Source organism: Anarhichas minor, unplaced genomic scaffold (genome assembly GCF_050575085.1).
Source record: "Anarhichas minor isolate MPS153535 unplaced genomic scaffold, ASM5057508v1 ptg000040l, whole genome shotgun sequence".
Lineage (NCBI taxonomy): Eukaryota > Metazoa > Chordata > Actinopteri > Perciformes > Anarhichadidae > Anarhichas > Anarhichas minor.
In genome coordinates, this window is record NW_027466486.1 from 6,207,824 (window position 1) to 6,221,205 (window position 13,382).

At 43.1% G+C, this 13,382-nt stretch overlaps 1 protein-coding gene across 1 annotated transcript in view; it reads left to right on the forward strand.

The window, feature by feature from the left end:
- Positions 1-1,529: 1,529 nt before the first annotated feature.
- LOC142968267 (parkin coregulated gene protein-like) overlaps positions 1,530-13,382 on the forward strand; it is a 63,844-nt gene continuing 51,991 nt past the window's right edge. The window contains exons 1-4 of the mRNA XM_076108074.1: positions 1,530-1,557; positions 5,093-5,148; positions 5,782-5,953; positions 11,024-11,173. Coding sequence (XP_075964189.1) covers positions 1,530-1,557; positions 5,093-5,148; positions 5,782-5,953; positions 11,024-11,173 — 406 coding nt within the window. The remainder of the gene's footprint in view (positions 1,558-5,092; positions 5,149-5,781; positions 5,954-11,023; positions 11,174-13,382) is intronic.

A 13,382-nucleotide genomic window follows, 5' to 3' on the forward strand; every position in this document is an offset into this window, starting at 1 on the left:
TTAAGCAAGATGTCTGCTCGTGTTCAACACTTTTCGCACACATTTAAAACATATCCCACATATCTGAGCGCTCTGAGAAGTCCTCCCTGACTGCATGCTACAGACATTCGTGTTCGCTGCACCACAGCAGACGAAATTATCATCGTCGATTGTAGAAATCCAAGATGACATCAAATAGCATTAAAGAACGCCAGATAGTTTCGATAATATTGCATACAAAAAATAAATCCACCGTGTGAAATTTAAATTCCCAACAGGATCGTATGCCTGGGTTTTTCTTCATCTTCAACAACAGCGTTAGTTGATAGAAGCACAATCTCAACAGGAACACTGTCTACAGGGTCACTGTTTCAATTACTCTGGCTAATGTTTGTTACTCTAATAACACCCTCCTGCTTTTAATCCTCAACACACCATTTGGGACCGCTGGCACGACTGTGAGTACAATTCTTTTCATCTCAGTGTTGTGTGTGTGTGTGTGTGTGTGTGTGGTAGGTTCACACATGCTGAACTGTCTTTGAAGCCCCAAAATTGTCTCATCCAGCTTGTGTTAGGTATCATTTCAATTGACACTTTGCACTCTACTACTACTGCTTTGAATTGAGCTTATTTGCATGCTTGTCAGATGGAAACAGCTGTCAGGGGAGATAGCGAGAGTGGCTCACTCCTCTTTCCCTCACTTATCGCTTGCCTATTCCAGTCTTGCTCCTCTTATTGTGACCTCCAAGAAAGTCAAAATATTCTGTTCTTTCGCTCCTTTTTTTTTTTCTTTATCGTATCCACAGTGAGTGCACACAGCAGTGTCACTGATTTTTTTTTTTGAAATATTGTGGACGGGTGTGCTTTGCACCTGTGGCACAGTTGGAAACTGAGTTGGATTGGTATGGGAAAAAAAATTATTGGTATCTGCTGTGTGCAGCACGCTCATGACAATTTATGAAATGTTTGAGAGGTTGTACCGTAAAAGCGTCCCTAAAAGAGAAGTTTGAATCTGTGTGCGGGAGGTGTAGCATCTCCGCAAACTAATAAATTAAATCTTGAAACAGCCACAGAGGCTGCTTTTTTTTGGTTTAGCTTACTTTAGTTGAGAATGAATAGCAACATTTACATCTAAGCTTGTTTGTCAAGGATAACACAATAAAGTCCAGTACTTATTTTGCTGATATATTGTGTTAATTTAGTTAATGAGGAGATGTCAACATGTGTTAACAACTTCTAGAAGAGCTAACACTGAATGTGATATTTTAATTAAGAGCTCAAGTTTATTTTTTTGTAATTGTATTTTATTTAGGCAGGGTAATCAATAAAAACATAGTTTTCTGTTGCAACAAAAGAGAAGCAGCATTTGTTTATATTACAGAACCTAACTTCAACCTGAGTTTATTTGTAAGACACTCAAGTTTGATGAATAAAAGACATATTGTATTTATAAGTTGAGTGTCGTTCAATCACCTTATTATCAACAGAAACAATCTGATACACCTCATCAGTTAGCAGCAACCTGCAGTGAGGTCGGCATTGTTGAGGATATGGCCAACTCCACAACCCCCGAAGAAGGTTTAGGCGATTCCATGGACACATCAGTTTCTTAACATCATGACCATAACACTTTGCTGAAACTTTGTTTTTGAAAGCTAAATCCTCTTCAACAAATGGCTCAAACTAGGAACTGAATAACTTTTCCGTCCCGGCTGACCTGTTTGCATGTTTGATCAAGGACGTCGTCGTTTCTCAACGTGGTGAATTCTCTTGCCAAGTTGTTTCAGAGTCCAAACTGTGATGTCTGCAGCTGCACAGAATGCAGCTGGAGGCTGGCTTCATGTACAGTTTGTGCATTCTAAAGATACATTTTATGGAGAGGCAAACTATTCATGGGAGAGATTAATAAGCGGGACATTGCTATCCACAAACTCTGTGTCTTGTTCACGGTGATTTGAGCTGCTACTTAATGAATTGGTTCATGGTGTGCTTCCTTTACTTTAATTTAACAGCCCTGGCCCCTACAGGGGCCAGGGCTGTTAAATTAAAACATAAATTAAAATTTATAATTTCCTATTGTTCCACCCTAAATAATAATTTCAATACCTCATAATGCGGCATAAATATTCAACTAAGGGCCACTCTGAAATTACGGCACCCTGTAATTGATTCTTAGATGGGACAGAAAACCAGCCTGGGAGTCAGAAACAGGACTGCTGCCTCTGAACGTTTTGTTAATTTTGTTGTTATTGTTGGTTCATGCCTGCTTCCTGCGTGCCCATAACATACAGCCCTTTTAATGCATATCTCCTTCCTGAGGGTGAAAATCTTCCAAGATGCGTGCCTCACTGTCTACATGCTATTATATGTGACTCCTGCATTCCTTTTTGGTCTTCTATGATACATTTTCAGCAGAACTAATGGAAGTGTGTTTGGGCATAGTGACTGAATGACTCACCGTGTGAGTGGCACCAATAGGAAGCCTGTTCTCACAAGGCTGGAATAATTGACGGCAGCTCATCTGCCAGCTCATCTAAATACAGAAACCTGCACTTGTGTGAACAGAAAGCTGAATCCAGGTCAAGTCATTATGGCATCATCAATTAAAATAGCACCATTGTCAAACAGCTGGCATACCGCCGGATTCTTGCATGACCTCTGAGACATGCTTTTGTCGCTAAGAATGGTTGGCACCCAAGATTGGATGGCAAAATCCGCTAGCTAATTTGCTTAGCTTCAGTAATGTGACTGAAATGGAACATGTGGAAGAGAATTGATCAAATAGTTGGTGGATTTGAAGTGTCTGTGGCCTCAAATGCACAGTTGTATAATGATATGGAGCATTAAAGGATAGTTGACCTCCACCCACAGCTCCCTCACCCACGTTGTTAGATCAGGTGACGGAGGATGAGGAGGGAGAAATGTATGAATTATAACACAACTAGCCTTTAGAAATGTAAACACAAGTATTTTCCAACCTAAACAAACACCTCTAAACCAATGATATTACAATGCCAGCTACTACGACCCACAATTTAACAGTCAAATGCAGTTTTATGTAATGGAAGAGGAGTAACAAATCACATTTGATATAGTCCACAATCAGACCAAAAGACACATAAACACACACATGCACACTCAAGGTTTTCCTCTTTCACGCTGTGACTAATGACACACACCACACTAGCAAACTAGCCCAATAGCTTAGCACGTCTGAGTACACACAGGGAATATATGGACTCGCATGTAAGCGTTCATACACACACACACGCATCGCGCAGTCCATCCACCCACACATGTATTCACACACACCCCCACACACAAATCATGTCCAGCTATTGTGTATTTAAATTGGCAACCTGCTGTTTTTCGTTCCTCCTGGTCTCCTGTGCCTGTCGGGGGGCCTCTGATGCTGTATAGTTTAATGAGCAGAGGCTCTCCTCCGACTTGTTCCATGGTCTATGTGCTTCTGTTGCAGCGCTGACCAGGGTAGACATGCAGGTCTGTGTCCCAAGGCTAATTGCTGCTACTTTCTTTGCCCCACTCTCATTGACTCCTCGGACTCCAGGGGGATTCCCATAGGCACACAAAGACAAACAAACCTGGGCGGACAATCAATAACGGATGCAAGAGTTACCACTGAGTGCAGCCGCTGATTAAGATTCCTCGGGAATGTGTGTGTGCGTGTGCGCACTATGTAAGAGCGTGAGTATGTGAAGGTGTTTGCTGATTGTCTCCACTCCTTCAGTGCTAACTGGAATCTTCAGCCAGTCCCTAACTGCTTGTTTATGTGATTTGGATTAAGAGTATCACAGAGTTCAGAGGCATCTTCACAACAACACCAAATTAATGCTCGCAGGTAATTACTCCCACAACACCTCAGGTCTACATCAGGGTAGGTGAGAGCGTGTCTGTGCCTAAATGTGAGACCTGATCTACTGCAGTGTTAAATAAGCCTGTGCTATTATGAGTTAGCTTATATGTTTCTTTACGTTTCTCTATTTTACACAAACCATTAAACAGCTCTTTAAACTCATGTACATCTGCGTAATATCATGAAAAAGAGAAAAACATAAACTCGTATACTGTTAATGCCCGACAGTATAGCACACCAGAACACTTCACCATAAACTTTAATTAGATGTTGTGTAATTATTTTTTTTAATTCCTCAATCCTCAATTTTAGCTCAATGTTTCATTCTACGTTTGAATTATTTTTAATCCTCTTATTAATTACTGTATTAAATGACCAGCATTTTCCTATCCCAAAGTATAATCACACTGACCAATAGTATCTCTAATTTAGATCAAATAAATCTGAAAGCAGCATACTGTATGGCACGATCTGTCCCTGTGTGTCATTGACTGCCATCGGCTAGCAAGCAATGCTGTGCGTTAGTGTCGTCTCGCCTCTCTTCACCCTCCGTAACCCTCCATTCCCTCTGCTCCCCTTCTCACTGGGCTCATGTTTGCTTTTGTTCTAGTCTCCAGTCCGCCTGACTCACAACGATGATCTTGACCAAACGCAGGGAAAGGTCAAGGTTGGCTGGCAATTTGCCTCAAAGCAATCAGGGCTTTTCTCTCTGCGCTGACAGTGTGAGCTCTCTGTCTCTGTCGCCATCTTGCCATCTCTCCATATTTTTTCTCTCCTTGTCCGTCTCTGTGTTTACCCGTGGGGGGGGGGGGGGGTCTGCCCTGCTTTGAAGTATCGGCTCTGACCGGCGGCTGAGCGAGGGCTGGGGACTTGAAAGCACCACTGCCTGGGTGACATTTTAGCACAGACCAGCGTGACCCAGCAGGATGCTTGTGTGTGTATATATATATATGTGTGTGTGTGTGTATGTGGACAAGAGTGTCTCCTTATGGCTTCAGCTGTCCTCAAGGACTGCTGGCTGCCGGGGGCTATTTGCCTCCACACCAAAGGGATTTCCTTTCATTACATGAAAAACAGAATCACCCATTCAACCTCTAACCCCTCTCTCAACAATAGTGCCATTGGGATGCAGTGCTACAGCTGATACCCCTGTTGGATATCCACACTCTGTAGCTAGATCTACTACAAACCAATATTGCATGAGCCATGGCTACATGCAACCTTTTATATGATTTTCAGAACACACACATGGCTCAAGGACAGCCTGCTTTGGGTCAGCTGTTCTTTGCAATCCAGTGTGCCTGAGTGGCTTTCCTCTGATGGCTTCACACACATGACTGACTTTACTTTAATGTGTCACACACTTCCCACACACTCAGCCAAACATCAAAGCCGGCCCGTGGCCCGTAGCTGGACGAATGTCTTAATCTACCACCTGTGTGTGTGTGTGTGTGTGTGTGCCTTTTTGTCTGTCCTGTAAATGGTGTAAACAGGTGTTAACATGTCAGCCCACAAGATGCCACATGCCGCTGTGTCATGATCTCCTGAACAGCTGTCCCGCCCGCCATTGTGTGTATGTATGTGTTTACTCGAAGGGTTATAAATGGCTGCAAGAGGAGCTTTAGCCCTTGATATTGTGCTAAGCCAAGGACAAACAAAGAGAAAGGGCAAAGAATGAAAGGAAGCTTAATGGCCGTGACTGATTTTCTGGACAACACGAGAAATTTTCATCTGCTATAACTCTGATGTAGTGGGTACGTAGAGGGACTGTCCAGTAAACAAAAAGATTGTTGCTAGCTAATGTCCTGATCAACAGCCATATGTTCCAACAAATGTCCTTGAGAACAGGACAGGAACTCTACCCCCTCTGTCTTCGTATGTCTCTCTGGATCAAAGAAGCAGCTAATAATAGTCATTTCTGTCCTCAGGTGGAGTTTGAGAAGCTGGACTACAACTACTACCTCCCTCTGTTCTTCGATGGCTTAACTGAGACTGATCATCCGTACAAGTTCCTCGCCTGTCAGGGAGTCCATGAGTTGCTGGACAACGGAGGCCCCAAGATCCTGCCCGTCATCCCCCAGCTCATCATCCCCGTCAGGAGTAAGTGTGGCCCGGGTGTCGACTCTCACGGTTTACAAATCACACACAGCACAGCTCCCTTCCCAAGTGACCCTGTGTGTGTTGATATCATTTCACCTTCACTGTGACCTCTGCCGCTGAGGGGAAAATGTGGTTATCTCAAGACTGAAGAAACACCTTACAAATGCTGGTATTGTGTCAGCCTAACTACTCTTATAGTATTGATAACATATCTCCATAAAGCTCTAACAAATGCTAAGATCATAGCTATAAAATGAGGAGAGAAAAAACATATTCTTTTTCAGTTCTTAAATATGAATACATAACACATAATACAGGACCATTATCACAGCCATTTTCAATCACTAATATACAGCAACTATTCAATTAACTTCGGCAGCAAAATGTTCCCACTGTCTTATTCATTTACAAACCTTTCTATAGTTAAACATTATTATTATTTTATGAGCGGCTGACAGCTAAGTAATCCTCTCAGTTTGAGTTCAGTTGCAGCCTTACTGTTTTGATGACAGCATCATTACATTTAAATTTTTGTTTGCTGATCTCAGATGAACCCTGGGTCCAGAGGACATTCACAGTTGCTTATTGTGTAGCTAGCTGGAGCCTAAAATGAATCAGAAGATAATAACTCACACGATTAATTAAAAGGCCAAGTGTAGTTAGGAAACCTGCTGTTAGGTAACTTAACATGAGATATCATAAAGAGAGTCCTTTGTCATTCTTTCAAATTGGACCTTGCTTGAAAATAGATGATACATATGAAAATTATTTTTTTAAATCAATATTAATGTGCATCTATATCTAAATTATATTACCTAAATTGTGTAATAATTACAGACAATGGCACTCTCAAACCCCTCTCGGACAATATTTCAGCTGCAATAGAGTGCAACCAAAATAGCACAACATACTTAACCAGGAATAGACTCACCTGTCTTACACACTTGCGCTACAACAGATTCTAACATTACCATACAACCAGTCCTGTGACAAGTCCTAATTTGGTTTCGCAGTCATACGGTTCCTATTATTACATTCGCCCTCAGGGCGAAGCGTCCTTGTTTTTCCTTTTCCCGGAAGAGGTTGACTCTAAAAGCATGCCTGGTAATCTGCCATGTGCAAACGTGGTGACGTGCCACATTTAACTGTGTTATCGTGGTGTGCCTCCTTACCTTTCCACACGGACACATTTCCACGTGCACACGCTCACACTCTCGCGTGCTCACAAGTTGGCAGATGGAGATGGGCTGAAAGGTCAGGTCGCAGGTCAGAGAAGTCTATGACTTGTTATGTACTATATCAGAATGTACAGCGATGTGGACGGTAAAGGTTTCCTGTGTGGCAAACACGAGGAGGAGGATCGAGGTACAGAGAAGTTAGAGTGTCGCTTTTGTTGGAAAATTTCAGCACACTTGCACAGACACACAGTCTCACACAAACACATGCGCGCACACACACACACACTCGCACACACACTCACTGTCTTTTGTTTGGCGCCTGTTGCCAAGTGGAGTGTCAGTTTCAAAGTGGGAGCCTTTAAGTGGCGCCCAGTGAGCCTGGGATAGTGTTCATGTCAGGCAGTCGGCTGGTGGTGTGTGTACGTGTATGTTAGTGTGTGACTGTTGGACGTCTGTGGAGGCAGAGGGGCTTGACGGAGACACAGTGACAGACTGACCCTGGCACAAAGTTTCTCTACACACTGCTCTGAGCGCCTACTGTAGAGTCTTCACCATTACACATCTTACAGTGTGACATATCTTGTTATGTGTTCGCATGAGTTTTACCGTATTTTTAACTATGATAATCTAATACTATAAATGATGGAAAAAGTTGTGTTTGAGTTGATTTGCCAGCATCTTTTCACAGATAGTTTAAATATTTGGACGGCCTAATGTCCACTTAGCCGTTCGCTCGCCACTCGCTAACTTAGGCAGTAGTTTCTAAATTCAAACCCCTCAGCAGTTTTGGTCATTTGCCTCGAGGAGGCCAGACCAAAGGTGATGGTCATGCTCCTCATGAAAACACGCACTTCGCACTGATAATGGAATTCTAAATGGCCTGCTCCTTATTAACTTCCTGGTTTATTAAAAATCCAGCCTGTTTCTCCATCCACAAGGCAAAGCCGCCAGTCCGTGTCTCTGTTGCAGATTAATTACTTTTCTATGGAGCAGGGAAGAAGGAAGTAGGAGGGATGGTGGGAAAAGAGGAAGAAAGTAAAAAGCCGTCTGCAGTTTAAAATGGCAAGATATATATTTTTCTCCTCTAACGTTAATACATCTTCAATGTGGCTGGCAGGCTCTTATCTGCAGAGCGACTGACTCACGTCAGGCCCTGGTGAATTTTGATGATGACTGCAGGTCACCCAATGAGAATACACAATGAAGGAGGCTCTGGATGACATTATACTCTAAGGCGCAGTCCTCAGTGACTTAAAGACTGAACTCTTTCCTGTACACCCTGTTCCCTTCCCCCCCATGTTAGAAACTCTACCTTATACATGAAAAAAAGAAATTTAGTACATTTAGTCTTTTCTCAAAATGTGTCTTTTGGAAGTATCCACTGGTAAAATAATCCAAAAACTGAAATTGCAGACGTTTTTTTTTACGACACCCTGACATTTCAGAAGTAAAGGCAAAAATGTCTTGCTCAGCTAAACAGTACCACGGAGACTCAAAAAGAAAGGGTACACGTTACTGAAATGCTGTGTTTTTTTTTTTTTCTGGCTGCCTTAAATAGGGAGGAGGATTCAGAGCCATGCCTCCATTGAGCCTCAGTTGATTGGCATAACATTTGTTCAGCTTTGGACCAAAATGAGACTTTCATTTCAAGAAGATCCCCAGTTACGCCTCTGCACAGGAACATCTCCTTCTGATCTGAAAAGTATATTTATACTATGAGTGAGAACAATTCACTGCTAAACTCTCCAACGTGTCACCCTACCTCTGACATTTCACAGGAAACAGAATACAAGGTCACCTCTGTTTTATTTCCACACTGAATATGAAACAGGTCCTTGCATGAATAGATTATTACTTTATTCAGATTTGTCCCAACACAGGTTTTATACCAGCATTAATATATCAAGCCCTCGGCTGCCTCTTTTAATTTTTTTTCCCTTTCCTCCTTTTTTTCTTTTTTGCGGCGAGGCGAGAGTGGCGATGAATAATTGAACAGTCCCGCGGTCCAAATGTCACAGCAGGGGAAATTGTTTGCGCTAGCTGGTAATTAGAATTTCATTGTTTGTTATGTAGGTTTGAAATTCCTGTCATTCCACATTCCACCTTATCTCGGTGATGGCCGATATATCCGCGCTTGTCTATCTGGGGAGACACTAAGGCAGAGAAGAGATGGAGAGATGGCACAGAGCACAATACATTCGCTCATTCAGCATCATCTCCACTGCTGCTGGTCCAATGTATAGGCCTCACACACACACACACACACACACACACACTGACAGAGACAAAGACACTCTCAAACGGACAAAACAATGGAACTGGTACAACTGGTCATTTTCCCACATGCACATACTCGCCTGCACAAAATTGCATTATTGCAATATGATGAAGTGCAAGATGTTGTATCCCTTCATGAGCCACTTGTTGTTTATATGACTTCTACATTGTCTAACTTCATTCGTATTTGACTGCTGCCTTGTTCATTGCTACTAAATTAGTATTGCCTTCAAGTCGCTTGACACTTTATTTTACTTGTGGCAACAAGCATTGTTGTCATCAACACGACTGAAGAGTTAACGCCTTTCATTATTTTTCGTTTTTTTCAGTCCTTTTCGCCGCCATTTGTTCCGTGATAGTTTATGTGACCAGCTCGCTTACGAAGTCAGGTGTCAAGAGAGTAAAGAAGAATTGAAAGAGGCAGCGAGAGCATTAGGTTTAGCTGAGCCTGTTTCAACAGACTGTATCAGTGCTTCAGTGCTTCAGGTTTCACTAAATTAGTATATAATTAGTTGTATCTGTGAGACAGTGCAGATACTCAGCAAATTCATTTATTTTCTTCAAAACCAAAAGCAGAGAAAACACTTGATTATAATACCTCCATTGGTCATTTTCTAAACACTTTTTTTTTGTCATATTAAAAATGTAGCCTGATTCAGCTTTTTGGTTTCAGGCTTTCTACAACAAGTACCTCTCAACTTCTTTTCCCTCTCTTTTTCTACATCTCTCTCTCTCACATTCTAGCACATTTTTCTCTGCTCTGTCAACCACAAGTTCCCAGTGTCTCTGCTCACACTCAGTTTTCTTTGTTTTGACTGTTTTTTCAATTCTGTTGTTGCAAGTGCTTACTGGCAAAATAGCCAGTATGGCGGTGCCATTACCATCCTCTTTTTTGTGAAAAATTGGCATCAATTGACAGTTAAAGGATTCATAGAGATAAATTGCCCAGGCCTGTTTTCTAACTTTGGGTACGCCGACAGTCTGCTCGATCACTCGTGCAGAAGCTCACATAGAAAAAAACCTTAAGCAAGCATGAGCATAAAGAACTTGAAAAATATCTCTCTGTCTTAGTTGCTAATCACAGTTATTTGCTAACCCTTTGCCCTCCGCCTGTCACATCTCTTCATCTCTCTCTCTCTGACATTTCTGTCTTTTGTTGTTTTACCCCCTTCCCTCTTTCTCTCTCTGAATTTGTCTCTCTTCATCTCTCCAGCCCTCCATCTCTCCCACCATCGTTCCCTTTTGTTCTCTCTATCAGTGGGAGATGGAGTTAAGTGCAGCTGTAGGCCAAATAGCCCAGTGATTGGCTCTCACTTACTCCTGCCTCCCCAGTGCATTTGAAATCACTGATTGCAGACGAGCCAGTCTACAGTAAATCAAAGCCAAGCTATAAAGGAAATGCTTTCAAGGGGAAGGTAGTGTGTGTGTGTGGGAGTTACGATTTATGTGTAATTTGTCTTATGTACCATATAATTGCGGTTGTCAGAATCACTCCACACTTACTGTACCTCCACCTGCCTGAACAAACAACCTGCAAATCAGATCTAAAAATGGACAGTTTTACCTTGTAGCCCCTTTTCACTGACTGACCTCTGCCTTCTGTCCTGCTCTTCAGAGGCCCTGAACACGAAGAACCATCAGGTGATGTGCATCATGCTGAAAGTCCTGAAACATCTGGTGGTGTCCGGTGACAACGTGGGAGAGGCTCTGGTGCCGTACTTCAGACAAATCCTCCCCATTTTCAGAATCTTCAAGGAGAAGAACAGTAAGTTCCAACTGGTTGCGTGTTAATTCACGGACAGATTGTGTGTCAGCATAACGAGGCTCTGCGCTTTTGTGGGGCAGTCATCGTGTAAGCACGTCCTTTTGTGTTATAAATCATTTTTCGTGCGAGCACTGCTACTCCGTCAGAGAGTTGAAGGACAGTAAACATTTACGAGCCTGTGACAGGCAGTGAGACGTATTCATGTGTATTGTGTAGCCTGTGTTAAGACAGTGAATCTTTTGACTTCCAGGCAGAAAGCATCCTTATTTTCTCCGTAGATCCAGTGCATGCACCTGTCCCTGAATCCTTTTTTTTTCTCCTTTTCCTCCCACGACTTTAACATCCACTTGACAGAGAAGCTCCATTTTGTCCTTTCTGCTGTCAGTCAGGCTGCATTGTGCGGCGCTGTTGAGGAGGAGACTTTGTCCTTGCTTTCTCTGAAAGCCTTCACCTGGGTGACACCAAGACCTGGCGAGATTGGCATCAGATAGGCAGGGCTCTTTGTGTGGCTGTGTCAAAGCACTTAGCATGCTGTGACATGATGTGAGCCCATTGGAGTCTTATAGGCACAACCGGTCGCAAACACGACTCAACACACAGCCAGTAGGATGTGGAGAGTGACACTGTGAATCAATCATTTAAACACAGGCTTTAACAGGAGAAAACACAAGGCTTTAGTCTCTTGATCAATATCCAATTTGAATCTCTTGTCTCTTTAATTCGCTTACATTATCTCTTCGTATTTGCTGAGGTGTAAAAAGAAGGAAGATATAGCGTGGAAAGACACAGGATGAAAAAGAAAAGCCTGCCTTATTAGTGCATGTCCATATGCAAATCTCCTCTGTAAATTAGCTGTCAAATCAATCCCCTAAACCGTTTTGAAGCGTGAGTTTCTCCGTCACAGCGCAGGCTCAGCAGTTGGCCGGTGAACCCCACCAGGAATAGTTTTATCTCTGGCTGGTAGTTACTGTGCCGGCCTGTCTACCTGCCTGCCCTGCTTGTCTGTCCTCCTCTGGCGGGTATCGATTAAGCCCGAGCCAACCTGCCACCTGGCAGAAGTCCCTGCTATTGACCTCTCCCACAAAGACCAGTCCGGGCCAGAGAGGGGTCCACACAGCTGCCAAAGTACAGGACCCAGTCGGCTGAACAACGACAGTGCTTCATGTTCAGCAATTTATAGGCATCTAGTAGAGTTTCCAAGTTTGGTTGGAGTTGAGGCACAAGGTTCAACCAAATTAAAGCATACACGTATGTTCATATATATATATAAGTTCATAGATAGATAGACAGACAGATAAAATATTTCCAGTGTTATTTAGGTTTTTTTTCCATCTGGAGCTTTACTGTAAAATAAGCTGTCAATTCATGTTCTTCACCACCCACTCTCTGCTAGCACACAAAGATGTGACTTCAAATATAGAGAATATACGCTTTTCTTCCGGGGACACACTCTGTGATTCAGAACTCTGTGTTCTTTCTCTCTAATGCGGAAATATTTCAGCGCTGTTGTTCTCTCGCACTCTTTCTCTCCCTGCGTTCCTTTGCCTCTGTCTCTTTCTTCTGTTTAATGTGGCTTGTTTATATTGATATCAAAGCTTTCATTGAAGTCCATCTATTATCTAATATCGCTTATATGCACCTCCAGCTCCATCCCACGCTCGGTCGGCTGTCTCAACCAGAGCAAGCGGGCTGCCTCTAGCAGACAGACGTGATCGTTGTGTTTAATACACCAGAAGACACAGGACAGGACTGTCTAGTAGTGTGAGGTAACATCTCCCCTTGGCTCTCCCACACTGTAACTCGCAGAGCTTGCATGGCCTCCCTCTTATCTCCTGAGCCACAAACAGGCCACTGTCCAGTATGTGCCAAGTGTGTGTGTGTGTGTGTGTGTGTGTGTGTGTGTGTCCACACTTGTGTGCATCTGTCATGAATAGATCTGTTGAGTCCCATATGCAGCTGTTGACTTCAGTGTGGATAAGGGGCCCCAGCTTTCTGTCTCCGTGTCTCTCTGTTCACTGTTCTTTAGGTCTGCCAGCCTCGGGCACATAATGCTCTACTAGCTGTCCACTACACTCACATATACGCACAAATACACACACACACACACACACATATAATCACATGTTGTCCCATGCAACAAAACCTGACTTTGTCCCCGTCGCCTCGGTTGTTGGAGCTGTGAATCAATAGGCTGACAGCCACTGCTGCA